Raw genomic sequence first — 26,290 nt, 5'->3', positions numbered from 1 at the left:
CCACGTGAGCCACACGTGGGAGGTAAATGACGCGCAATTGGGTTACAGATAAATGCATTTGAATAAAATTTAATATAAATCGAATATCCTATTGGCATCTGATAAATTATTGAAATTAATATATATATATATATATATATATATAGAGAGAGAGCTGTGCTTCGGACAATTCCTCCGTCCGTTGCTTATGCCATGACTTGTGCCCTCGCGGTTTCTCCCTTCCAAGTTGTCTCATCACGCAAGAATGCCACCGCCACCCAAAGTTCCAAGGAACCACCAATCTCCCCCGCGAGTCTTCATGCCACCACCATTGCGACAGCCGCGGACTTCTTCACCCCATCGCAACTCCAGCAGCTCCACGCCCGCCTCATCAAGTCCGGCCTCCCACCCTCGTCCTCGGCCTCCGCCCTTCCCCTCCCCCGCGTAGCGGCCGTCTGCGCCCTATCCTCGCCCTCCGCCTTCTCCTACGCCCGCCGGCTCTTCGGCCTCTCCGACGCTGCCTCCGAGACCGTTCTCTGGAACTCCCACCTCAACACCCTCTCCTCCTCCCCCTCCCCCGCCGACGCCCTCGCGCTCTTCTCTCGCCTCCGCTTCGCCGGCGTCGCCTCCGATGTCTTCACCCTCTCCTTCGTCCTCAAGGCCTGCTCCCGCACCCCCGCCGCCCTGCCCCTTGGCCGCGCGGTCCACGCCCTCGTCGAGAAGCTCGGCTTCCGCTCCGACGTCTTCCTGCTCAACACCCTCGTCCACATGTACGCCTCCCGCGGCGACATTTCCGCCGCGAGGCTGCTGTTCGATGTCATACCGGCGAAGGACGTGGTCACTTGGAACATTATGATCACGCACTACACCAAGACCGGGGAGATGGAGATCGCCCGCCACCTCTTCGACTTAATGCCCGAGAGGAGCGTCCGGTCGTGGACGGCGATGATAGCTGGGTACGGCCAGTGGAAGAAGCCGCGGGAAGCCGTCCGGTTATTCCGCGAGATGGAGTCCGCGGGCGTGCAGCCGAACGAGGTCACCGTCGTCGCCGTGCTTGCGGCCTGTGCCGACCTCGGGGAGCTGGACTTGGGGAAGCGGGTCCATGAGTTCGCCAAGCGATGCTCGTTCCAGAAGAACAACGTGCGCGTCTGCAACACGCTGATCGACATGTACATAAACTGCGGGTGCGTCGAGAAGGCTCGCCAAGTGTTCGACGAAATGGAGGAGCGGACCGTGGTGTCATGGTCAGCAATGATTGGCGGGCACGCAATGCACGGGCAAGGTGAGGAAGCCCTGAAGCTCTTTTCGAGGATGAGGGAAGCGGGCATGGAGCCGAACGGAGTCACCTTCGTGGGACTTCTGCACGCGTGCAGCCACATGGGGCTGTTGGAGGAGGGGAAGCGGTTCTTTAGTAGCATGACAGAAGACTACGGTATAGTGCCGGAGATCGAGCACTACGGTTGCATGGTCGACCTCCTCAGCCGTGCAGGGTTCCTCGAGGAAGCCCGAGAGTTCGTCAGGGAGATGCCGGTCAAGGCCAACAGCGTCGTCTGGGGGGCGCTCCTGGGCGGGGCCAAAGTGCACAAGAACATCAACATGGGGGAGGAAGCGATACGGCATCTTGTGGAATTGGACCCCCTCAACGATGGCTACTACGTTGTGCTGTCGAACATCTACGCCGATGCAGGGAGGTGGGAGGACGTAGCGAGAGTGCGGCGGATGATGAAGGACCGAGGACTGAAGAAGACGCCGGGGTGGAGCACCATATCTTTGGATGATGAGGTGGTGCATGAGTTTGTGGCAGGGGAGAGCGATCATCCTCGGATCGAGGAGGTCTACAGAGGGTGGGATGAGCTTTTGGAGAAGTTGAGGTGCCGAGGTTACGTGCCAGACACGTCAGCGGTGCTGCTGGACATGGATGAGAAGGAGAAGGAGAAGGTGTTGTATCGGCACAGCGAGAAGCTTGCAGTCGTGTTTGGGCTGATGAACACGTGGGCGGGGAGACCAATTAGGATCATGAAGAACCTTAGAGTTTGCAGTGACTGTCATGCGGCTCTGAAGTTGATATCTGAGGTTACTGACCGCGAAATTGTTGTCCGGGACAGAAACAGGTTTCACTGCTTCAAACACGGGTCTTGTTCTTGTAGAGATTATTGGTAGGTTTTGCAGTCTGTATAATCGATTACGGATGATGCCCCATTCGCTGATGACTTGCAGATCAATGTGTTCTCCTCCATTGCAAGATTATGAAAAGATAGACTGGCTTCCAAATCTGTCATAGAAACTATATCATCAGATTTCTATAGAAACGTAGAGGGCCATTATACAGTGCTGTAGCTCTACTGCATGGTGTCTTGGAGGAGGAGACCCACGGTCAACGACTAGGCAAGAAGGCCTTCTGGTCTTCGGAGGAAGGCTTATCGGAAGAATCTGCGTCCAGCAGCTTACGGAACACCAACTTCTGCTGAGGACGCTGGCCATTGGAGAAAACAGTGACTTCTGTGTCCACTAACACAGTGTCCTCATCCTTGAAGTCTCCTCTGAGAATACCTTTTGCTAGTTCATTCTCCACATTCTGTTGAATAACACGCTTCACCGGCCTAGCACCGTAGTTGGGATCGTATCCGAGATTTCCGAGAAACTCGACTGCTGCATCGGTGACCTCAATCTTGATCTTCCGGTCGGCAACTCGCTTCTGTACTCTCTCCAACTGTATAGACAGACCAATCAGTACGTCAGGTGGCACATGGGAATAAGGATCCATATAGACTACAGATCTAGTAACTGACAAGATAAGGCATAGATATATAGATTTTGATTTTTCATCGAGAGGAGTTTAATTGTTACCATGTTGTGGCAAAGTTGTGAAGTCAAATATAATTAGAGCTGTAATAGCTAAGTTTCTCCATATGGATTTTTTTTAAAGGCATGCTTCAACAATTTAAATATTGAATCACATCTACTTGTAGCAATCCTGTGTGTAATATAGAATTTTATGGATGATAAGAGCCCATACCTGTAACTTGACAATGCTGTTAATCTGCTCCCGGTCCAGAGGCTGGAAAACAATATACTCATCAACTCGATTCATGAATTCAGGGCGAAATAAGGACCTAGCAGCATCCATCACCCTCTGCTTGATCGACTCATAGGTTGAATCCCTTGACTCGGTTTCATCGTTCATATTCAAGATGTACTGAGAACCCACGTTTGATGTCATAATGATGACTGTATTGGTAAAACTCACTGTCCGGCCCTGTGAATCAGTCACCCGACCATCATCCAGTATCTGCAGGAAAACATTGAACACATCAGAATGCGCCTTCTCTATCTCATCAAACAAAATAACAGCATATGGCCTCCTGCGAACAGTCTCAGTCAGCTGTCCTCCCTCTTCGTATCCAACATAACCAGGTGGGGCCCCAATCAATCTTGACACTGCATGCTTTTCCATGTACTCGCTCATATCTATTCTCACTAAAGCTTCTTCAGTGTTGAACATATAAGAAGCAAGTGTCTTTGCCAGTTCGGTCTTGCCAACCCCTGTTGGTCCCATGAACATGAAACTAGCAATGGGACGGTTTGGGTCTGAGAGACCAGCTCTGGACCGTTGGATAGCTTCTGCCACAGCTCTCACTGCAGGGTCTTGACCTACAACACGCTTGTGGAGTTCTTCTTCCAGGTGCAGCAGCTTTTCCCTCTCAGACTGTTGCAGCTTGGACACCGGAATACCTGTCCATTTGCTGACTATTTCTGCAATGTCATTTCCAGTTACCTCTTCTCTAAGCATTGACTTTCCTGAATTTTGATATTCAGTGAGCTCCTTTTCTGCTTGTTGAAGTTGACGCTGTAGAGAGTTAAGGCTTCCATACTTCAATTCAGCAGCCCGGTTAAGATCATACTCACGTTCTGCTTGCTGAATTTCTAGATTCACCCTGTCAATCTGTGCCAATGAAAGTGTAGCTTAGTGAGATGGAACATACCAATAATTTTAAGCAAAATTCCAAACTTGTTGGCACAAGTGATACGAGAGGTTCTTATTTTAGTTGATAATCTCCATACTAATAAATACATAAGGTTTAAATTGTCAAGAAAGCACTCAGCTCAGATTAACATACTAATTTCTTTTCGAAAGAAGGGAATTTCGGTAAACAAAAATTTCAGTGAACTTGATAATCAGATCACTGTTTCAGACTCGAAACAAATGCAAACCAAACAGGGAATGTGTAGCCTGTTAAACGAATTTCGAATGAATTCTATAATTAATCTTTAGATTTTAATGGGCTAATCAATTTAACAATTAGTCACCATGAACAACTTCAATGGAAGTGTACCTTCGGAGTTCTTGATCATTCTAAGACTGAAATACTAGGTATACTGTGTTTTCCTAGTGAAAAATGGATATTCCACGTATGCCCTCCACGTATCTCAATGTTGCACATGCAAGTACAAAGATGCTTCAATTTTTTAAGCAATATTTTTTATGGCAGACTTCTATCATGTGAACTAGATGCACATGATATTAGCAACCTATGGGGTTCCTTCACCCCAAAGTGATAAGCAGAAAAAACTTTGCCTCAAGCAATAATCAACACATAATGACTATAATTACTTTACAGAGAGCTACATGATACCTCTTCTTTTATGGATTGAATGCGTGTCATTACTGATTTTTCATGCTCCCACTGCTCAGTAAGTTCAGCTTGCTTCTCCTTCAAGAGTGACAGCTCAGCCTCAAGGCGGTTCAATCTATCTTTCGAAGCTTTGTCTGTATCATTAGTCAGTGAGAGTCGCTCCATTTCTAGTTTCAACACGGACCGATTGATTTCATCCAAGGCCGTCGGTTTGGATGTGATCTCCATTTTTAACTTGGCAGCTGCCTCATCAACTAAGTCAATAGCTGTAGCCAAACAACCACTTCAGAATTCACAATTTGCTGGAAACACATTTTTTAAAGAAATTCCACAGATAGAATTGTGCTGAAAGATAAGGTAACAACTGTAGGCTTTATCAAGGGTTTACCTTTGTCAGGCAAAAAGCGGCCACTTATATAACGATCAGAAAGAATGGCAGCCTCCACGAGTGCACTATCAGATATGCGGACACCATGGTGAAGCTCATATCTCTCACGTAATCCACGCAATATGGATACTGTGTCTTCCACAGTAGGCTGATCTACATAAACTTGCTGAAACCGACGTTCCAAGGCTGGATCCTTCTCAATGTATTTGCGATACTCATCGAGAGTTGTTGCACCAATGCAGCGCAACTCCCCACGCCCAAGCATCGGTTTCAAAAGATTGCCTGCATCCATGGCCCCATTTGTGGCACCTGAAGAAGTGAATAGTATACTAATTAGCATGCGCAATGATGGAATTAGAAACTATGAAACTACTTGTTTTAATGATTAAGAGAGAGCAAATTTGAATTTAGAAGAAAGATGAAGAAAAAAATCTAGTACATGACTGAACAAAAAAAAAAACTAGATGTAACTTTCAAGATGGAACAACTCAAGTATTTGCAGAGGAACAAATGCTCATGAAGAAAACACAAGCAATACAAATTGGTACAAACTTGCTGCTGATATTCACAAACAAAGAGTCAAGATATTTAGCAAAGAAAGACTGTCAAGATATTTAGCAAAGAAACAACAAAATAATTAGACCAGAAAGCCTATAATCCCATTAATCAAAATATTTAATGAAACAAAGAGTGTCAAGATATTTAGCGACGAAGCAACAAAATAAACCAGAAAGCCTATAATCTACTAATGATTGTTTATTTCTTAATTTACATGAATATAATAAGTCCCTTTCTGGCAATCTCAGATTACTTGCAAAACCAATCGTGAGACTAGCAATGAACAACCCGTATAGCCCCCACGGTAAACAAAATTGGAGTTATTTCAGATGTTTAAGTGATAGGGATTTGTTAGCTTCATCGGAAGCATTTAAGTTTCAAATGCATGACTTGCTTGCATTATTCCACATGATATCTTCAACTCATGAATATACACAAAGGACATCATATGTAGAAAGCACAACTATATCACATTCAAATGAAAATTATGCTACTAACAGACCTGAGGATAAAGGTACTTAAGGTTGATAATTAACAGTACCTGCTCCAACAACAGTGTGGATCTCATCAATGAAAAGGACTATCTGGCCTTCAGAATCAGTCACTTCTCTTAATACAGCTTTTAGTCTATCTTCAAATTCTCCCCTATACTTCGCCCCAGCAATGAGTGCACCCATATCAAGGGAAATTAACTGCATGACAGATTTAGTGTAAGACACAAAACATATAGCAGGAAGAAAGAAATTAAATAGCTAAACCAAAAGTCTTCATGGTAATTTGTTGCACATGTCAAACTGAAAGCTAGCAAATACACCAAAGTTTATCTATAAAACAAGAATATTATCGAAACTGTGTTAAGCCAGACAGGAATGACATGCAACCAGTCGGGAATGACCTGCATAGTTTGGAAGGACAATAATAATCCAGAAAATAAATTAATCAAATAGGCACAGTGGACATAAAATTCATCTGTGCAGGAACAAGGGCAAAATGAGATGCCAGTCTTTGCTAAACAAGGTCATAATTCACATTCAGCCTTAGCTTGAGACTGGAAAATGCACCAGATAATTTTTTTTTTAATCAAACTCTGGTGTATACTATATAAATAAAACGAGAGTTATATGTAATTTTTGGACTATGAGGAAGGAAGCAACCGACCTGAATATCTAGGATGATACTATCTCTTTAAAGAAGGGATCAGAATCATGCATCATATTGACCATTCACATCACCGATGCTAATTTTGGACAATAAAAAAAGTGAACACCATTAAGAATAGCTGTTGTCTCAGATAGGTAACTGTAATCAATTAAACTGACCTCCACAGGAGATTTGTCATTGCAAATACCAACAGACAAATCAACATTAATTGTCCAATAAAGGTTATTTTTATATAAACGTTCAAAAAATTGGTCGGACCAGCAAATACCAGTTGGATCAGTATATACCAATCGGTATCTACCAGTCCAACCACGAATCCACAATTGGTCCAATTTGGAACTAATTCTTTCTGAACTTTCAAGCCCGGACAGCCTGTCAACAGCTGTTGACGGCCAACAGCCCTCTCCTCCTCTCCTCCTCTCCCCCTCTCTTGGGTCCATGCTGACCGATACATCGATGTACTGTGTATCAGTCCACCAGCATACCATGTGTTAGTATACTAGTGTACTGTAAATCGGTATAGTGACATAAATGTCTGTACACTAGTGTACCTTATGTCTTGCATGCTGGCACACCATGTGCCAGTATGATATATCATATCTTGATACACTAGTCCGTATTGGAGCCATACTTATCCAACTAGGGACTGGCATGGGTCTTGGACCACAACTTAAACCTTAATTGTCAGTATGTAGCAAATTTTTATATGTAATTTATCGTTTGAATTTCCCAAAAAGAAAAGAATGTGTTACATACCCTGCGATTCATCAATGCCTGAGGAACATCCCCTTGCACTATTCTTTGGGCAAGCCTGTTAGATTAGATAGCAAATTAGCCTTTTTTTTATTCAACAGCAAAGTAAGTCAGAGTAGTACTATAAAGGCGCGTTAAAACAACATTATTGTGTTTGTGAGAACAATTGTATACCTAGACAATTGAACCAGAAAACTTCATCCTTACCCTTCTGATATAGCCGTTTTTCCAACACCCGGTTCACCTATCAATACAGGATTGTTCTTTGTTCTCCTTGATAAAATCTGTATGCACCTCCTTATCTCATCATCCCTTCCTATGACTGGATCAAGTTTCCCTTCACGTGCCATAGCAGTCAAATCCTTTCCATATTTCTCCAGTGCTTCGTACTTGCCCTCAGGATCTGTTACAAATTGTTTCTTATCATTAGCCCCAATAAGTTCAAAAAAACATAAATTAAAGAACTATAGATTTATGGTAGTCTAACTCTAACAATACATATAGGAAACATCTATAGTTGTACAATGTAGATAATTTAGAAACCACAATTTCAGATATCATGGTATAACGACTGTTCCATAAAACCAAATTAACTAAAAGCATAGTGGTATGCTTGTGTATCTAGTACACCAACCTGTACATGCTGGTCTGATAAGGGTACTGGTAGGTACTAGTATTTGAAACCTTGTTCCCCTTAGAGAAATCGAAAAGGAAAATATCCATGCAGTGAACAAGCAGGTGAGCATGCATGCTCAATGAATATTTGTTATTTCCATCCATATGGCCGGCCAACTTATTGTTTCGATTATAAATTTTCTATGACAACACATTCAAAATCCTCCATCCAAAATTACATGATTATAGAAATTATTGAACCAACATGCAGTGTGTTGCAGAAAACAAAAGATTAGCACTGGAAGTATTTACTGATGTCAAGAAGTTTACATAAGCTGTAAAAACGTTTTTAATGCTATGCAAACTTTAGTTATAGGCAAAGGGAGTAGCAAAATGCATTACAGAAGTAAAACATCCAAACTATGATAAGAGAGCTACAAAAGAGGAAGATAGTAACTCAAGAAATATAGGTATAAGAGGATAGAGACATGCATGGCAGGATTAAGGCATCTAAACTATGCTATGAAAACAAACCAAAAAGAAATATAGAAAAAGGGAAACAGCGAAATGGATGACAGTACTCGAGACAGGATTAGGACATTCAAATACTCTGATTTCATACGTAAAATTTACAACTTAAAAAGTTCATCCCAACATAGTCAAAATGATGAAATGCATCACCATGATAAGCATACCAACTACATTTACCTTGATCAATAACATTTTGCCGTCCCCTTATAGCTTGAACAGCAGATTTCAGAGTATTTATTGAAATTTGAAAATCCTTAAAAAGTTGTCTTCCAAATCTCCGATCATCTGCATAACTAAGTACAATATGCTCAACCGACACAAAAGAGTCACCATACTCTTTCTTGTATTCCCTGGCCCTCTGAATTAAAGTTTCAATATCTCGTCCCAACATGCTACCAGCAGTCTCACCCAGAACCTGGAAAGAAGCCATTTATCTTGGCATCTTGGTTAAACAAAAAGACAAAAGACATGTTTTATCTTGGCAAGCTTTAGTTGCTCGGAAATACAGAATTTAAGACAACACATGATCAGAAGACTAGCAAGTAGGAACAAGCAGAAACAACAAATAAGGTGAATAACATAGATTTAAGATTTGGCGTGTCATAGTTTCTGTGTCTTCATCAATGATCTGAGCAAGGTTTTGAAATTCTTTCATAATGCGCCGGTTTTAACACAGTAACGATATGAAAATGCAGTATTCAGATCACCAGCAACCTTGCAATCACTTAAGTGATATTCATCATAAAACTTTGATCTAGAGTAAGTGTATGCATGTATACCATATTAGTGTGATTGGCCTAAATTTCTCCTGTTTAGACCCAAAACATCTAAAAGACATAATACAGATCAATGTAAACCTTAATTTAAAAACAAAAAACAAAAGACTTAATACAAATCAATGTAAAACCTCAAAATTGAAAATAAAACCCAAATGGTTCCACTAAAGGCATGTTGGTTAATGGGAAAACAACTTCCAACTATCTGCAGATAAGAGGAGACAATAGATTAAAAGTACAGCCAACCACCATCTTCTCATATTCATTTAACAAACAATGTTGATAGTAAAAATAAGTCAAATGAAAACACCCAAGTATCAAAATGCACTACCTTAGGTTGCCTCTGGATGAATCTATCAGTAGCTTCTAGAAGCTTAGTATTATCAACTCCTGCCTTGGAAAAGATGCGACGGGCAAGCCCATTTTTCTGCTCCAGTAATGATTTCATCAAGTGTTCAGTCTCTACAATTTGATGCTTGCTCTCTTTTGCAATTTCAGGTGCCGAAACAATAGCTTGCCAACTCATCTCAGTAAATTCTTGTTGAGTAATCTAACATGGATAGAAGTTGCAAAGGAGTCATATTCATAATGTACTTACCATAACAATAGTGCTCAACTTGAATGCAAATATCTATATCAGCAATATAATTATCGATTATATAAAAATCAACACATGCTAGAAGGTGTAAATGTTGACAAAAAACATATGCAGAAGTCACAGAATTAATTAAGCCAGTAAATGTGTACAAACAAGTGTCTACAGTAAAAGTAAAGCTTTGAAAACATGATATTCATTAGCATATAGGAAACAGAAAAGAAAAGATGGCAAATAAACCATGGCACAGATCCTTTCCAAGACTTCATTAAGAAATCTGCAAACTGTATACTCAGTGCAGGCCAAGTCAAATCCTCCAAACATCACTGGTAAGACATGTTTGAGGCAAAAGGAAGTTTGGTTAAAACTTAAAAGCATGAGAAAATTAAGCTACAAATTATTGCTCAGAAAAAAAAAAACCAAAACTCCATTCTATCTTTCCCTCAACAAGTAACCATTTATCAGGAAAGACAACCTAATGAGAATCAACAGTTCTGCCTATTTTAGGGCACACATTTGGAAGAAATTCTGCCTATACATAGAGCAAACACTTATATATTCATATAAGAAAGAATTCCAATTGAGATTCCATGCTTGCTGAAATTGATTGGTCACAGGGGCGAACCTGTGAGACAATGAGCGTGGGTATCACTACAGTAATAATTTGTGAGCTAAAATGAATTTTTAAAATGGTCACCATGGCAAAGATTTACTTAAAAACTCTCAAAAGTTGGTCAGCATATCATGAAATTTAAGTTGTATGGACAATTTTGTTTCTTGTGGTGGACCTTAACTCCTTTTTGCTTGTTGCAATTTCTCTTCTTCCTTCTATTTCTGTTAATGTATCCCTCAATTTTAGATACAGAGAGACCAATCTCTATATTTTCACTTCATGCACCTCGATGCCCATCCGTGCTGTGTCGCATACTCGTAATGTGATCACTAGGGCAATCGTAACGGACGTTAATTTCCCAATAAATTAATAATCCTCGTGTCTGTAAGAGCAGAATTACTACATCTTATGCAAGAAATCACAAAAAAATTATTATAATCTAGAAATTGGTAGAATCAAGAGGACACCAAGCTTGCTCCAAAGTTAAAGAGTGTCTTCCTCATTTTTGGCACCGAATATCTTAAAGCGCACACCAAGCCAAAACAACAAATTAGCGTAAATCCCCAGTCAAGATCTACTAAACAAAGCAAGATAGACCGGAAAGAGAAGTACCCTCCCATCCTTGTTCGCTTCGCATCTGACGACAACCGACCTCGACCTGTTCCCAACCCGCCCAGCCCTCTTCGACACGAAGAGATCGCTCCTCCCGAGGGTTTCCGACCACTTCAAGACCCTAAGGGGCCTCACCGACGCACGGCCCTTGGAGGGGCTGGGGAGGGCGAGCGAGCCCGAGAAGGAACGGATCCCGGATTTCCTCGACGGCAGTGGGAGGACGGGGAGGTGGTGGTGCGGGGCGCAGAACACGGCGGCCATGGGCGGCGGACTTTGGCGTTCGTCGCTTCTTGGTTCGTCTGCGGCGAGGGCGTTCCCGTGGTTTGGGGGAAAAGCTAAGAGGTCAGTGGCACTTAATAGGTAGAGTTGTGAGAATGCGCTGCGAATTCTTTCTCGTAGGTTCGTCGGAGTTCGTGAAGGTGTGAGAGAGCAAAGGATAAAGCTCTGGCGTCTGACAGTTACAGCTTTGGACCGTCTGATTCTGATCCTGCGGCAGTTCCGCGTCGGACCACGTGAAAAGCTCTGGGTGGGTTTAGCTACGCAAATCCGAATTCTATCTCGAACCCGATCCGACCACGTGGAAGGACAGCGGACGCTCGAGGATGATAGCGGGTCGGACTTTTTTTTGGATGTTCGGATCTATCCGACCTATTTGTATTTATTTCTTAGTAAGTAATTGAAGTGAAAGATATAGATAACTGATGAGGCTCTAACTTCGGTTGCACACATCTTATTATTTTTATTGATAAATGATAATAACAGTGAGTCAAATGGTTAATATTAGATACATTCGGCTATCGATATAGATATACTTGGTTAGATGAATTTGCTAAGGGGGTGTTTTATCGGATTCGGATCAAGACCATGTGTGTGGACTCGGGTTAGCAAAGTCATCGATAAGGAAGGAGTGTGTGTGGTTGACACCACACAATTTGGGAAGTTCTATTATTTGAGTTTGATCATGCATTCTCCTACTTTCACAAGATAATTAAATCAATCTCAAAGAATAATTTAGCTTAATACATGGAGGCAAAGACTTAATGAAATTTGTTCTGTTACTCCAATGCCTTTTTGTTGGTGCTCTCGGCATGACAACACATGTGAGTTCTGTCGACGTCCATAACCCTCTTAGTGATATCTTTCTACAAGTTTCAAGCCTCTTGCTATTGATAACAGTGTACATACACACTTGTAGACAAAGAAGTGGCCTGCAAACTTCTTCTGTCTTGCATGTTAATATTTGTAGAAGGGGCAGATAAGCAACAGGAAGAAATTAGTATGCAATGTGGCTGTCAGTAGCCTGAGATGATTTGCCTTACTCCGAATTGCCCACGAAAATATTTATAATGGGCGGCAGATAAGTAACAAGCAAAGCTGCTGAGATGATTTACCTTAGAAAATGTTATTTTCTCATTGCAGAAGACTGAATTGCTTATGATAACAGACATGGAGAACAATAAATAGACAGTGTTGAGATGGTGGTGGTACTCAGAAACAGGAAGAAATTAGTATGCAATGTGGCTGTCAGTAGCCTGAGAGAAGTAAATTAGATTGTCTTGAATCCCAGTTGACATAAACAAACATCACTGGCATAAACAGAATCCAAGTTAAGGTGAAGAAAAGTTCTAGATATTTCACCATCTACCACGATTTTGAGCTCATTTGCTACAGTATGATGGGACGACAAACAAATGATCCACGGAACACAACCAGTTTCCACCGTGGGTAGGACCAGAATCACAGACGATCAAGAAACAAAGAGTACACCTCCTCCAGTGGAGATTGTGTCAATGCTTCTTCTTCTGAACATAAATGTCTTCAACTCTCGGCCGCAGCTTTTGCTTCTTGCTGTTTCTTCACCATGGCTGCATGTTTCTGCCCCGCAATGTGATATTCATATACTTTCTGACTGTTGACCACTACATTACAAAGGGTGCAAACCTTCACCTCTTCTGCTGCTGCCCCTCCCTCGAGAACCCTGCGCTTTTTCTCCTCCAACTCCTCAGTTGTTGCTAGAGCACCTCTTTTCCTTTTTTGTTCACCTACATATTTTTCTTCCTCAACAATGGATGTTTCCTTCTCCACAGCGGCTATAGGTTCTTCTTTTTCCTTTGCTGTAACAGACTCTTGTAGCTTCTGCAGATTTTTCTGATGCTTTTTCCCCTGTTTATGTATCATCAGGACTTCCTGAGTGTCGCAGTTGATCTTACAAACTTCACAATATGCTGATTGCACTACTTTGGTGGTCCACTTCTGGTCTTTCAGGGTCCTTTTCTTTGTTAGTTTAGAGGTAGGATGCATTGCCATGTTCCAATCTGGGAATTGCATATGGGATGGAATTGGGTGTTCCAGTTCCGTAGAAAATTGTGGTTGACCCTGCAGGCAAGTAGCATCCGAAGAAACCAATGGAAAACTTGTAAAAACTTAAAAAGAATGAAGAAGTAGCCACCTGACTGGAGACTTTCAATGGCGTAAATTTGAAAAGAATAAAGTAAGACGCCTGACTATATTTTTCAATGGCATCAGGAAAACAATTTCCCAATCATCCATAAAACGATACTCTCCCCTAAGAAGAAACAGAAACATTTTTTCTTCGGCCAAAGGCTTATAATTTGAACCAAATTGAATGCATGTTGTCCTATATGGGCTGTATCATAATTGTGTTATACCAGCATATCTATAAGCAGTCAGAACATTAAAGATACAAGGATACTAATGAAAACACCCAAAAACAATGGTCAATCTTGTAAAAAATAATCCAATTATTGTAAAATAGTGAGCAGCTGAAAGAACTAGTAGTCTCAAAAATTTGAGTAGTAAGCCTGTAGCCATACCAAAGATAATACTAAATCAAGGGCACTGGACATATAAGCAGGAAAAATATACAATATATGTATTTTGAATCATTAAAAATCAAATTGAGGATCTTTGTCCACTGGTTAACTGCTAAGCCGGATACACAGAATTAAACAACATGATCAGTTGAGGAATTTATACATTTAAGCACCAAAAGTTCCATTTTCAATTACACCCAACAAAATAGCATCTTACAACTTCTTTCCAAATTCTTTTTTGGATAAAATAGCTACAAGTTGGAGACAAAAGATATCCATACTTATAACATAACAGATCTAATTCTATTTCAATAATAGTCTACCATTTACAGGAAAATCTAAATGCTCACCAGAGAAAAAGGATGAGTTACTATCAATACCGCAAAAAATTTTAACCGAAAATAAGCTATAAAGTTATCAGCATCTTGCATAGCAAGATCGGCTGATCATATTTGTTTGTTTTATATTACTAAAAAACAGTTGGTATATTGTGTAAATGCAAGATGGAAGAAAGGGTTGAAAGGTGTTAGAACGAACTAACATAACAGCTGGTAAAATAGGAATTATAACAATAAAAATGCAACATTATAATACATATAAATTTGGCAACAGTTTTTCCTGAAGATCTCTTGCAGGAAAAGGATAATGTCCAACTTAGAGTTGTCAGTTATATCCTTTATGGAAATGGCAAGTCAATTCAAGGAATTTCTCACACAAGTATTCAATTAGTTCCGACTTTCTTAGTATTGAATTGGGATCAGGAACAATATGGTTCTCCGGGTGAGTTTTACGCTTCCTTTGTTACGGTAAGAACAAATGATCTGATTCATGATTTAATAAGAATTGAGGTGGTCAAGTCCACTATGTCGTATACCAGAAAATGAAATGATAGGACTAGTTCAGGATTGATTTGCAATAATGGATTAGGTCGCACAAATATCAATCCTCGTTTTCACAAGGCCAGGGTTCAATCACTCACCCAACATCAAGGTACTATTGGTACATTGTTAAATCGAAATAAGGAATTCCAATTTTTGATAATTTTGTCATCATCCAATTGATCCAAGGGTGAACATGACTAACTCCGAGCAAGCAACGTCTGATGATTGCCTTTTACCCTTGAGATATATTTACAGAAGAGGCAAGAGTTTCAAAAATGAAGAACTGGAAGAGGAATTAAGACAAACACTTACAGCGCTATGACCGAGTGGATTAGCGCCGGGGAATGGATGAATCGCCTCCACCGCGAATCCATGTTGTTCGCTACCACCACGACCGTGGTAGTACAACGACACCCCGGAAACCCCCGCCGGACCTTCTCCTCCGCGATATGAGCAGGATGCCGGGTGAAGGACCTCGTGCCCACCGCGGGGAGCGTAGTAGCCACCGACATAGGGATCTACCGGGAACGGGCGGTGGATGGGCCCGGGAACCGCCGGCGGACTTTCTTGTCCAGGATAAGGGTAGGGCACCGGGTGAAGGCCGTCGTGCACACCACGGGTTGCGTAGAGGCGACTGGCATAGGGATCCGCGGGGATCCGGTTGTGACTGGCATGGGCGTCAGGTCTGACTGGGTTCTCAGGATCGCCAGGAGGATAAGGGTTGGGGTGAGGATTAGGATAGGGATAGTAAGCGACGGGGTGGGGAAGGAGATGCTGCGGGACCGGCTGCTGCGGCGGCGGTGCGCTGTAGAGGTGGGATTCGGGGTGGTGGTACGTCGGCGGCGGCTGCGGCGGCGCCTGCGGTTCGGCCCACCTACGGCTGTAATCCATAACCTAGAGAGGTAGTGGCAATGGGGAGAGAGAAGGCGAGAAGATGTGATGTACTCCTCCGCCACGGTAGCTTTGGCAGAGAGAACGACACCACAACCGGTGCAGTTACCGTGCGCATTGTCGCGCTACTACCTGCGCTGCTGCAATAAAGTAAAACAGAAAAAAAAAGGAGAAAATTCCAAGGATAAGTCACAAGAAACATGCGTTTTGAATAAGATTCTTCCTTCAGTAAATGTCATTACATAATAATTACCAGTTTATGATATTAATGCACTCGTGCCTTGTTGAGCTAATGGTCGATTAATAATTTTCCATCTGTATCTCATAATAATTAATACTAGCATTAAACAATGCAATTGATCAATTGATTCAAATCTTCATGTAAGATTCTCATGACTTTCAAGTAATATTACCAATTTGAATTCATTTTTTTTCTATTTAGTATTTAAATTTTAATTTGCAACATATAAAGCCAAACAATGTTTTAAATTGATATAAAGTTCGATTAAATTTGAAATAAGTTAAAACGTTATAAACAAAATTTTAAACACATATGTCTCTATTATAAGTCTTATCTAAGAATGAAAAAGGTCTAAATTTTAACCATTTTTACCAAACCTTCGAACTTTACTTTGGTATTTTAAAATTAAAATATGAGATAAGCACCTAAAATTGATTTACAATTTACGGCTCATTTACATGCAATTATAAACATCAAATAAAAATCAGAGTCGCCTAAATTTCATGTTTTCACACTTCATTTTACTAAATTATGGATCTTAGTTTTATCATTTTGCATACTGTAAATGAAGAAACGATCTTAAATTGATGAACAGTTTAACTGTGTGATTTCAACTCGTGTGAAGACAAAGATAAAACTTATAGCTCATTTATAAATGATTTTAGTATGAAAATTACTTATAGAGGGGAACATCGCATTATTGTGATTTTGGGTGTACCGTCCGATGAGTCATAAACGATCGAGATGTAAAGATCATCATCGCACGAGCGACGCGATTCTGATATCCGACGGCCCTACATAGTTTTCCTGACTGACGTCGGTCTATAACTCGAGACTACCATTAATAAAGACACTCTCACTGGCTACGCACAATTGGCTTAAATAAGAAAACCATCCTTACCCAATCTTTTGTCTTGAAACAATCGTTTCGAGACTCGATCTTGATCACATCGAAATACCTGGTGGCTTCGTCTGTCTTGTTGCCTTGGAATTTATGTTGAATATCCAATTCAATTCATCCTCTTGTTTGGCATGCATAGAACCCGAAACGATTTACCTGCAATCAGTCGAGCGAGAAGTGAACATCCACACCTCAATATCTTCTCTTGCAGATGGAAAGAGCATCACCCACGCCACCGAGGTCATCGACAACCTTGATCCAGTTGCAGTCGCCAGGACAGAGAGACCAAGCCACCACCTCCCTCTTCGACTGGCATGAGCTCCGAACCATGATCAGCCTCCTCGGCCATGCCTTGACGCCCCGGTGGACACCGAATCACCGGAAGACGCAGAGCAGCAACCTGTACGACTCGTTGGAGCTCAAGGCAGTGGTGAACCAGATCGACAGGGCCCTGCACGCAGCCCAGCATGGTTGTTCACCCTACCGGAGCCCGAACCTGCTGAAGAAGTTTTACAGGAAGAAGAGCAAGAAACTGAAGCAGGTTGCAGGACCAGAACCAGAGAGCGGACATACCTCTTCCAGCCATGCGGGACAGAGCAGAGGGATTGTCCCAAAGATCTGGAAGAAGCTCAAGAGGGCCTTTCGAAGACGACGGTCAGCTTAAACCAGACCTCTGCCGGGGCCCTGATGCATGAAGATCAACATAAATTTGTATCAGTTCCACACACAGAAAAACTACCAACGCACTGAAGAACATGAGAGGAAAGCAAGTAGAAATATACAACCTTGTCCAAACTATTAACAAACAAGATGTTTCTCCTTGTACACTGTTGCCAAGACATACTACAGGTTGCTGTCCCTTCTTTCTGGGTTTCCCTTCAACTCCTATGCTTCTAGCTGTATCATCTTCCATTTTCGTGATCTCTTGCTTTAGTTTATGCACATAGACCACAGCAAAGTATTTGCACCTTTTCCAAAAAATTTCACTGAATAATTCTTTATGAAACATAACATGGAAAAGACAGTAACAAATCTTAGAAGTTATGAACTGTAAAGTGCAATTTCACATGGACTCTGCAACGAGCCCACAAGCATAAGGAGGAAATGGACATAGATCCAATGTCAAGCCTCCATGATACTAATTATAGGCAGCTGTAAGTGACACGAATAAAGAAAACATACAAACTAAAGAACAAAGATGTTATGTATAATGTACAAGAATTTTCTGATATCTACAAAAACCACAGTATGATTTATGATTTCAACTTCATGGAGGAAAGGATATTAAGGTGTCCAATGGCCATCCATATTTGCCCAGGTACTATGAAAGCCTTAGTGCCATCTCCTGTAGAAGGGCCCGTTTCTGTGAGGCAGTGATCACATGGCTGCTTTCAGCATTCTCTAGCACATCGGTTATTATTGCAGCGGCATGACCAAGCGGCTCCTCTGATACTCTCTTCAACATGAAAGCCTAAGCACTCAAACAAGTACAACATGAAAGGGGAATATATTGAGTATTAGTATAATAATGGCACAAAATATGGAGGTAGGTATGAAACCTGGCCATGATGAGATATTGCTAATGTGCATGGCTGCTGAATCCAAGGCTCCCCATCAACTTGAACAGGGAATGGAACAAATAACTGAATCTTAATTAGCTGGCCTTGTGCTAGTCTCCGAGCTCGAGAAAGCCCAACCTAGTACCACATGAGAATTTTCAGATTTTGACTCCCATTTAAAATAAATTATACTATGTTAAGTGTCACTAGACTACAGTTCATGTACAACAAATCTAGCTTTATATGCCAACATGATTAAGTTAGAATTCAGCTAAGGAAAAATAAAACAAAAGTTTTTTTTTTAACAGAAGTTTATGAACAACAATTTTAGCTTTATATGCCTCCGTGATTAAACTATAATTCCGCTAAGGGAAAAAAAGAGAAAAGACAGAATTCAGCTATCTACCTGAAGCGTCCCCAGATGCCAAGTCCCGCTGATACTGACAACTTCTATCATCTTGTCATGCATTGACTGAGGATCAAAATTGTCATTGTTGTCCTCCTCATTTTGCCATAAGTCAACACCTCCCATATAACTTCCAATGTTTGCAACAAGTATTCCTTCTGCATCCTGCAGATATTCAGTACATTCAGCATTTTGCATGAAGTACATGAAGCAACATGGAATGAGAAGAAAGGCCATCCAATGAACTTAGTTCAAACAAATATTAAGCACAGGACACTATTAGTGAAATTGAGGTCAAAAGTAAGCAGCCTTCAAGACAAGAAAGAAAAAGCAAGGTTGCAAGAACTGATTTGGACACAAGTACATGCAAGGAAAAGTGTACAAACAGGTTACAGTAGAGTCATCCCTACCTACACATGATTTTGAGATATAGTAGACACACAGGCACTATAACACCTTCAAGCAAAAAGAAAAAATCTAAAGGCATATGATAGTCATCAAGACAATACCACACTCCAATGTACTTAAGTAAAGATACACATTAGTTATTTGTGGCATCCACTGCTAGGATGTGATAACTTGATTTAAACTTTACCATGATTAACACACATCTTACAGGATAACTCATACCTCAGGAACCTCTATTTCAACTCCATCAACCTCTAATCTGATCTGCCAAGGTAGGTCTGCGAATGTCCTGTCCATTATGTTCTTTGCACCTTCTCTTGCATAAAGCATCTTATTTAGGAACTGCAGTCAAGCCAAGATAAAACCTTGAGCTGCTAAATCATGTAAAACCACAAAAACAAAATAAATAACATCATAAGAGATCAGCAAATTAAATCCAATTTTTCAATGTTAGCTGACAAAACATAAGAGTTGAGGCTCTATTATGCTGCTACATAAAACATGAATAACTTTAATATTATTATTAGGAAGGTCGGCAAATGGATAAAGATATCAGTTAAATTTTGCTTGTTGCTGCTACAAAATGAATTTATGATTATATACTTTTAAGCAATCTTGCAATACAATTCCCATGTAAAGCATTTAAAACCCTACTCTCTAGATTGACCCCAACTGCTACTCAAGGATTGTGTGCAAACATCTTTCAATCACAACTACATCACTCTAAAATCTTATGCTGGAATCATGTCCTTCAATGAACTCTGGAAGGTGGGCATGCAACCACAGTGGTAGAAGTCCAAACCAGATTGGCATGTAACATGCAGTTCTTTCTGTACGTATGACTAAAATTTCCAACTCACATCAAGCCCACTAACTGCACTAACTCAGAGCTGATTCTCATGAGCTGCTGCAGTCCCACGTGGAATCCTTCTAGTACTAAACCAAATCGCACACCATTCTTCATTTGCTGCTCTGTGCGTATCAACATATTATATGGTTTGTAATGGTAGCCAAAATAAAGAGCCAAGAAGTTCAGATCAGTTCCCGATCCTAACTTTGAGCGGTTAAAAGCTACCACTCCATCCATCAGAAGTTACTACCAAACTTTGAGCAGCTAAAGCAATAATTTCATCTGCCTAAAAAACAGAAAGCTCGAGAACATGTTTTCAAATGTCATCCAAAATTTTCTTATTTCCAGTTCAAGCTTTATAAAGTACCAACCAGTTTGAGACCACAATTAACTTCAGAGGTAACTACTCATCGAATTTTGTGACATAAAAGGAACAGAAGAAAAGTTATAAAAGGAACAGAAAAGTCCTTAGTCACATTTAGTGCAGAGCTAGCTGTAGGCTACATGCACCACCATGTCATGGGCCCATATGTAACAGCCCCACCTTAGTTGGTCATCTTGGAGCTAGAGGCTGAATCAGGCTTAGTGCAGCCTTATACAGCACGCACTGGCTCCAATTCTAGCAACTGTAGCAGGCAGCAGTCTGGGCTAGCCTGAAAATGGTTTTTTCATTTTAAGGATACCTAACTTAAGTAAGAAAAGGGAGGAGAAATCTCACCTAAAATAGATAACAGCTCGATCCAGAAAAGATTTAGAATAAAAAAGACCAAACTGCTTTAACAACAACTGAGAGAAGCTGCCAAGCCTCCTCATAAAAAACCTAGTGACTTTAAATTAGCATTTTAATATTAGAAGGAGCTCTATAGGTGCAGTTTGAGTCTAATTGGTGCCTGATGGGATTTTCATTTTAAGGAAACCTAACTGAAGTAAGAAAAGGAAGGAGAAATCTCACCTAAAACAGATAATAGCTCGATCCAGAAAAGATTTAGAATAAAAAAGACTCAACTACTTCAACAACAACTGAGAGATAAGCTACCCAGCCTCCTCAAAAAAACCTAGTGGCTTTAAATTAGCATTTTAATATTAGGAGTTTTATAGGTGCAGTTTGAGTCTGATCGGTGCTTGACAGTCCTCCACAGATATATAATATGGGTTAGAGAAGTTGTTTAGCTACTATGAGTTGGATTTGGCAGGTGGTGAAGGATTCTTTTAGTGGAATTTCACATCATTACGGAACTCCCAGACACGAGAATTTTCACTGTTCAAACAAAAATTTGTAGGGGGAAAAATGATGAAAATAGATACCTGATTGAAAAACTTTTCAGGGTTTTCTTCACGAAGATTATGAATGTCTAAGGCAACCTTTGCATCACATCCAATCCCTGTAAATATATAAGAATAAGTTATTGGTCTATTCAAAGGACCATAGGAAATCCTGCACTGTATACTTTGCATTGCATACCTAGATAGTTATTCATAAATTTTGGGGGATGGACATGCTTAGATTGCAAATCTTCTATTGTTATCTTCCACCTATCAAGAATGGTGACTGCAGCATGCTCTATGTGGTGCAAAACTGTGCATAGACCTCCTTGCCTTTGGATAGCCCCAAGACCACCTCCCCAGGACAAAACTCTTGCAAGATCATTGCCTGTGCCAGCTGGAAGAATTGCAACAGGTGGAGGTGATTCATAGTTTTGTTTGTCTATGGCATCAAGCACCCAACCAACTGTACCATCTCCACCACATACAAGTATCCTAAAGTGGGGTACCTTTCTGAATAAAGATAATCCTGCCTCTGGCCCATTTGTCGAACTCAACTCAAAGACCTGGAAAAATAGTAGGAAAGATATAACAACCATTAGCAGAGACAATGCTACTTCATCTGTCAAGGTAAGTGTGTAAGCAGGTAAAAATCTAGAAACACAATCTACCTTTGACGCAACAAAAAGGAACCAAAGGAAAACAGATATGGGACTTGGGAATCGGGGATCGACAGGGTTTAAAGTAAGAAGTTTCACAATGCCAGAATCATTGATTACAGAAATCTCAACCACCTCTTTGTGATATAGGAGAACTAAACAAGAAATAAAAAGGAAAATCTGGGGGAGAAAATTTGGCCATTTAGTAACTTAGTTTCTTTCTGATATTAATATTATTTGTCTTCCTTCTTTTGAATTAATCCCAAAGTCTGATAATTTCATTCAACTCAATCATTATGATGAGCTCCATTCATATTTTTTTCACCTGAGTTACACCCATCGATCTATCAGTCCAAATAATGGCTGAAAAGTATTTGGCGTAGGTCCCAAGCCTTAGATAATATCTAATTTAGTGTTAAACGTCCTAAATGGAAATAAAAGGTTTAAACTGACAAATGTCATAATTTAACAAAGGGTGTCATCAAGGCAGTTTATTCAAATAACTAAGACTGAACTAACCCAGATCACATGCCGTTTTATCACCATTGCCGACTCAGATAACCTAATAGCTGTTGTGACCAATCCAAAAATGATGCTTTAATTTATTTAGCTAGTTGAAACAATTTTATCTGATTTCTTGAAAAAAGCACCCTCCAGATTTAGATTGATTAAGAAGGTCAATAAATAGTCAAAGATTCAAAAAGTCAGTGGAATAAAATGATATTTACATAATAAAGGTTAAGATACATAAAATGGAACAAAACTCAAACATACCAATAAATTGAAGCTTTTGCATGCATAAGCAAAATGAAGTAGAAATTCAATTACCAAACCAATGGTCAGCTATCAAGAAGAAACAGAATAATGTTTTTGTGGACCATCATTGAATTAAAATGTTTTACATGTAAATATTAAATAAATATGATTCTGGCAAAGAACTGAAACAACATAAAGCAAGGTAGATTTGCATTAAAGAGGAAAAAAATTACAAAAGGGGTCACCAAAAAACAAATAAGCTTTTCTTTCTCTTTTCTTGTTGGAACATAAAGCAATGATCAAAGTTAACACAAAATTTATAAATTACACCCAGTCTGCACCATAGTGTACAGGAAGCTCAATAGCAGCTAAAAATTGCAAAACTGCAGCATGATATAATTCTCAATAACTCACTGTTGAAAGGATGATTTAAAAAGAAAAAAATTAGAAACAGGGAGCGGATAACATTGTTATATCAAACCATTCTAACAACTAACCTGTACAGGGTTCAAAAGAATGTGCAGCCTACGTCTCAATGAGTCACCACGTTGTGCACCACTTTTCTTATTAATGAAAACAAGTAGTGGTCTGGAATCAGAAGGTATGTCGACCAATTCATATTTTTGGTTGTTCACCAGATTATGATAATCTTTTCTTTTAGTAAATGAAGCACTTCTTCTTGGCTCCGCCGTCATCACATCTTCATGATCACTATCACCACCTTGATGGCGATTCCCAGCTTCAGTGACTCCATTACAATGTTCACCATTACCAAGGGAGCCCTTAGACACTGAGTGAGAATCTGTTATGCTATCCTTAGATGAGCCATTTGTACTATTGTTATCAGCAGAATCAACAGAAATTTCCATGTCATGCTTGTACTTTTTAGTCTGATTCATAATATGTCCCCGTACAGTAGATGCCAGTTCATTTGCCCCATGTGTTATAGAGCTCAGGAAACCACTTTTTTCAGTCTTGCTCAAGTCCTTCACAAAGAGTGGTGACAAGATAAGGCGCCTAAATGGTCCTAGGTCACAAATATCACCTGTTTCATTAGCCATATTTATGTGACAATCCACATGTACGGGGTGTTGGCACCACATACAACACCAAACTGGAGAGCCACTAAGAAAAGATCCACTGCAAGGCTCTTCACAATAACTGCAGCAAGGAGTTTCTTCAGTTCGATCAGCTGCTTCTGTCCATTGTACAGTCCATTGGTGGATTACATGTTTATAACCTATCATGGAGACACATTTGCAATCTTGGTGTGCCTTTGAAGAGCATGCCAAGTGTGCAGCAGCGCCACAAACATCACACAGGAATACTGAACTATTCGTAGTCATCATCTGTCCAAGAGGTTGAGGTGGTACCACATCCTCCAAGCACACACAACATTTTAGACCTTTCGCATGAGAACCAGATTCTGCGCTCCAACTATGAGCAACACCTGGAACCTTATGCTTTGCTTTTCTACGCTTCCTTGTCCTGGCTATAGCCTTCATCCAGTTTAAACTGAGAGTCCGCCGCCATACGGTCAACAAGTAAACCAAAGACAAAATCCCAATAAATGCAGATATTAAATAGACACCGAGAGAACTCCAGAACTCTGCCATACCAGAAGAATGTTTACCCCACCAAAAGCTCTCTTCAAAAGCATCCATTCCTTTTGGTGACCTAATAGTATTATATATATGTGGTCTATGATAAAGAAAGCAATTATGCTTCTTAACTTCCAAGTTGCAGGTCAAAGTTCAAATTCATGCATGTGAAGATTAAAAAACGAAGCTGCACAAGGGAATGTTGTAATTGAGGAAGAGGCTTAACCACATCATGTTCCTGAGGAGCAATTTTTTCTCGAATGCAATTCAATAAAGGCTCCCAGCACCTTAAGTGAATTAGGATAACAGCTCTGAAAAAATCAAAATTACATTGGAGGTATCTGTCATGGACCCTAGTCTTCCTATAGAATTCATTTTTCCACCATCAGGTCTTAATTACCAATAATTTGGGAATACTTTAGTTCAAGAGACCAAACCATAAGTTTCTGATTTCTTCTTACAAACTATTGGCCTCACTTTGATCTGCAATAAATAAATAAAAGAGAATATATGTTAATAATACTTAGCTGGAGAAGTATTCCAACTTATGTAAGATGGGACATTAAAAAATATTATGCATACAATCAACATTTCCAACTCTTTCTATATCTTCAAAGGCTGATATACACAAAACCCAATGCCAGATCTGAAAAACACAACAGTATGTCCATTACAATATGCTAACAATATACAAGACTATATAGAACTCAAAAAACTAATAAACAACCAAATTAGTGAAGCAAAACAGATACCACAAGAATCAACTAATCATTTGGTCACTTAATTTTGCCGACTAAGCTGTACCAACCAAACTTCCTAGCAAGAGACAACTAGGTGCCTAACCTGGCTGACGCACTCTTAGCCTGGTTCAATCTAGCTTTTCCTTGAGCGAATTTCTGGTTCAAATTAAAAGACCTGATTTATCACAATAAATCTGGATTTGGAAAAGGCTAGTCTCAGAGTGAACTTCCCAAAATACAATAATGGCCAGATCAACCTCACTGTAAATACTACATGATTCTCTTGATACAATCATATTAATTCCAAATATAAAGATACTATCAAGTATCAACACATATTACTAGTATCTACAACTAGCTGTTTCACCATACTATGAATTTTTTTTTTCAAATAAAAGATATGTGTTACTCAAAAAAAGTTATTACAGATCTAATGGGGAGAGGAGAGACATTGATAGAGGGTGATTCCTAGACGTTGGTGAGGCCCCGAGATGCTAGAAAGTGAGCTTCACTGCTAGAGCTACAGGGAATGTGACAGAAACTAACTACGATGACCTCCTTGGCTACAAACAAAATGTACCGAAAGAGAGAAGATAGGCACCAAGGTACCTTGATTACATTAGAAACATAGTTGATGCAGTTCATAGAGTCAGAGAGGATCAAAAGGCATCGAAGATCAAGCGTTTAAGCTTGTTGGAGCCCCTTAAGGATGGCAACACCTTCGGCTTGAGAACATCCAGCCGCAATCAAGTTGCCTTGTACATACCAAATAGTATATCCATAGCCTGCACCGTGTTGGTTAGGTAAAAAAGCTCCATCGCATTCAAGAACAGAATCATGCAGCGGAACGGTGGAAGCGGTTATAGTGTTGATGGACAAGTTCCCCTCGCATCTCTTGTTGAATTGAATGAGGTCATTGGTGGAAATCACCACCTTCCTCCATAATGAAGAAGTTTTGGCTTGAAGGTTGCCAAAGGAGTTGCGATTTAACCAAAGATGCCAAAGTGAAAGGCCAATAATACTTCAAAGATCACAATTTGGAATAAGGTTGGAAGGATGCGTTTCAAGAAGCCAGGAGCTTTGAT

At 40.4% G+C, this 26,290-nt stretch overlaps 4 protein-coding genes across 8 annotated transcripts; 1 reads left to right on the top strand and 3 right to left on the bottom strand.

The window, feature by feature from the left end:
• Positions 1 to 192: 192 nt before the first annotated feature.
• On the top strand, positions 193 to 2,139 carry LOC135613866 (pentatricopeptide repeat-containing protein At5g66520-like). Its single transcript, XM_065110881.1, has one exon. It carries the CDS (start codon positions 193 to 195, stop codon positions 2,137 to 2,139), a length of 1,947 nt encoding a protein of 648 aa, XP_064966953.1.
• A 113-nt stretch (positions 2,140 to 2,252) lies between these two features.
• Positions 2,253 to 11,628, bottom strand: LOC135614977 (chaperone protein ClpB3, chloroplastic). Of its 2 annotated transcripts, XM_065112888.1 has the most exons (10): positions 11,216 to 11,628; positions 9,727 to 9,945; positions 8,797 to 9,034; positions 7,681 to 7,876; positions 7,477 to 7,531; positions 6,101 to 6,251; positions 5,002 to 5,310; positions 4,614 to 4,879; positions 2,996 to 3,922; positions 2,253 to 2,689 (listed from the first exon to the last, which is right to left on the bottom strand). In XM_065112888.1, exons 1-10 carry the CDS (start codon positions 11,474 to 11,476, stop codon positions 2,354 to 2,356), a joined length of 2,958 nt encoding a protein of 985 aa, XP_064968960.1. In that variant the 5' UTR covers positions 11,477 to 11,628; the 3' UTR covers positions 2,253 to 2,353. The 2 variants fall into 2 exon arrangements, with proteins under 2 accessions (XP_064968960.1, XP_064968961.1); XM_065112889.1 differs by lacking the exon at positions 11,216 to 11,628 and having other exon boundaries at positions 8,797 to 9,061; positions 9,727 to 9,857.
• A 1,120-nt stretch (positions 11,629 to 12,748) lies between these two features.
• Positions 12,749 to 24,528, bottom strand: LOC135614975 (diacylglycerol kinase 1-like). 4 transcript variants are annotated; one of them, XM_065112884.1, is made up of 12 exons: positions 23,362 to 24,528; positions 21,649 to 22,015; positions 21,492 to 21,568; positions 19,559 to 19,678; positions 18,929 to 19,093; positions 18,523 to 18,660; positions 17,749 to 18,434; positions 17,537 to 17,647; positions 17,191 to 17,459; positions 16,964 to 17,119; positions 15,243 to 15,961; positions 12,749 to 13,591 (listed from the first exon to the last, which is right to left on the bottom strand). In XM_065112884.1, exons 1-7 carry the CDS (start codon positions 24,526 to 24,528, stop codon positions 18,285 to 18,287), a joined length of 2,184 nt encoding a protein of 727 aa, XP_064968956.1. In that variant the 3' UTR covers positions 12,749 to 13,591; positions 15,243 to 15,961; positions 16,964 to 17,119; positions 17,191 to 17,459; positions 17,537 to 17,647; positions 17,749 to 18,284. The 4 variants fall into 4 exon arrangements, with proteins under 4 accessions (XP_064968956.1, XP_064968955.1, XP_064968954.1 ...); XM_065112883.1 differs by having other exon boundaries at positions 17,216 to 17,459; XM_065112882.1 differs by having other exon boundaries at positions 16,964 to 17,459.
• LOC135613865 (uncharacterized) lies at positions 13,034 to 15,821 on the bottom strand. Its single transcript, XM_065110880.1, has 2 exons — positions 15,243 to 15,821; positions 13,034 to 13,591 (listed from the first exon to the last, which is right to left on the bottom strand). Exons 1-2 carry the CDS (start codon positions 15,819 to 15,821, stop codon positions 13,034 to 13,036), a joined length of 1,137 nt encoding a protein of 378 aa, XP_064966952.1.
• Positions 24,529 to 26,290: the final 1,762 nt, after the last annotated feature.

This window comes from Musa acuminata, chromosome BXJ2-6 (genome assembly GCF_036884655.1).
Source record: "Musa acuminata AAA Group cultivar baxijiao chromosome BXJ2-6, Cavendish_Baxijiao_AAA, whole genome shotgun sequence".
In the NCBI taxonomy this organism is placed as follows: domain Eukaryota; kingdom Viridiplantae; phylum Streptophyta; class Magnoliopsida; order Zingiberales; family Musaceae; genus Musa; species Musa acuminata.
The sequence above is the reverse complement of the archived record's forward strand: the minus strand, read 5'-3'. Positions and strand labels throughout refer to the sequence as shown.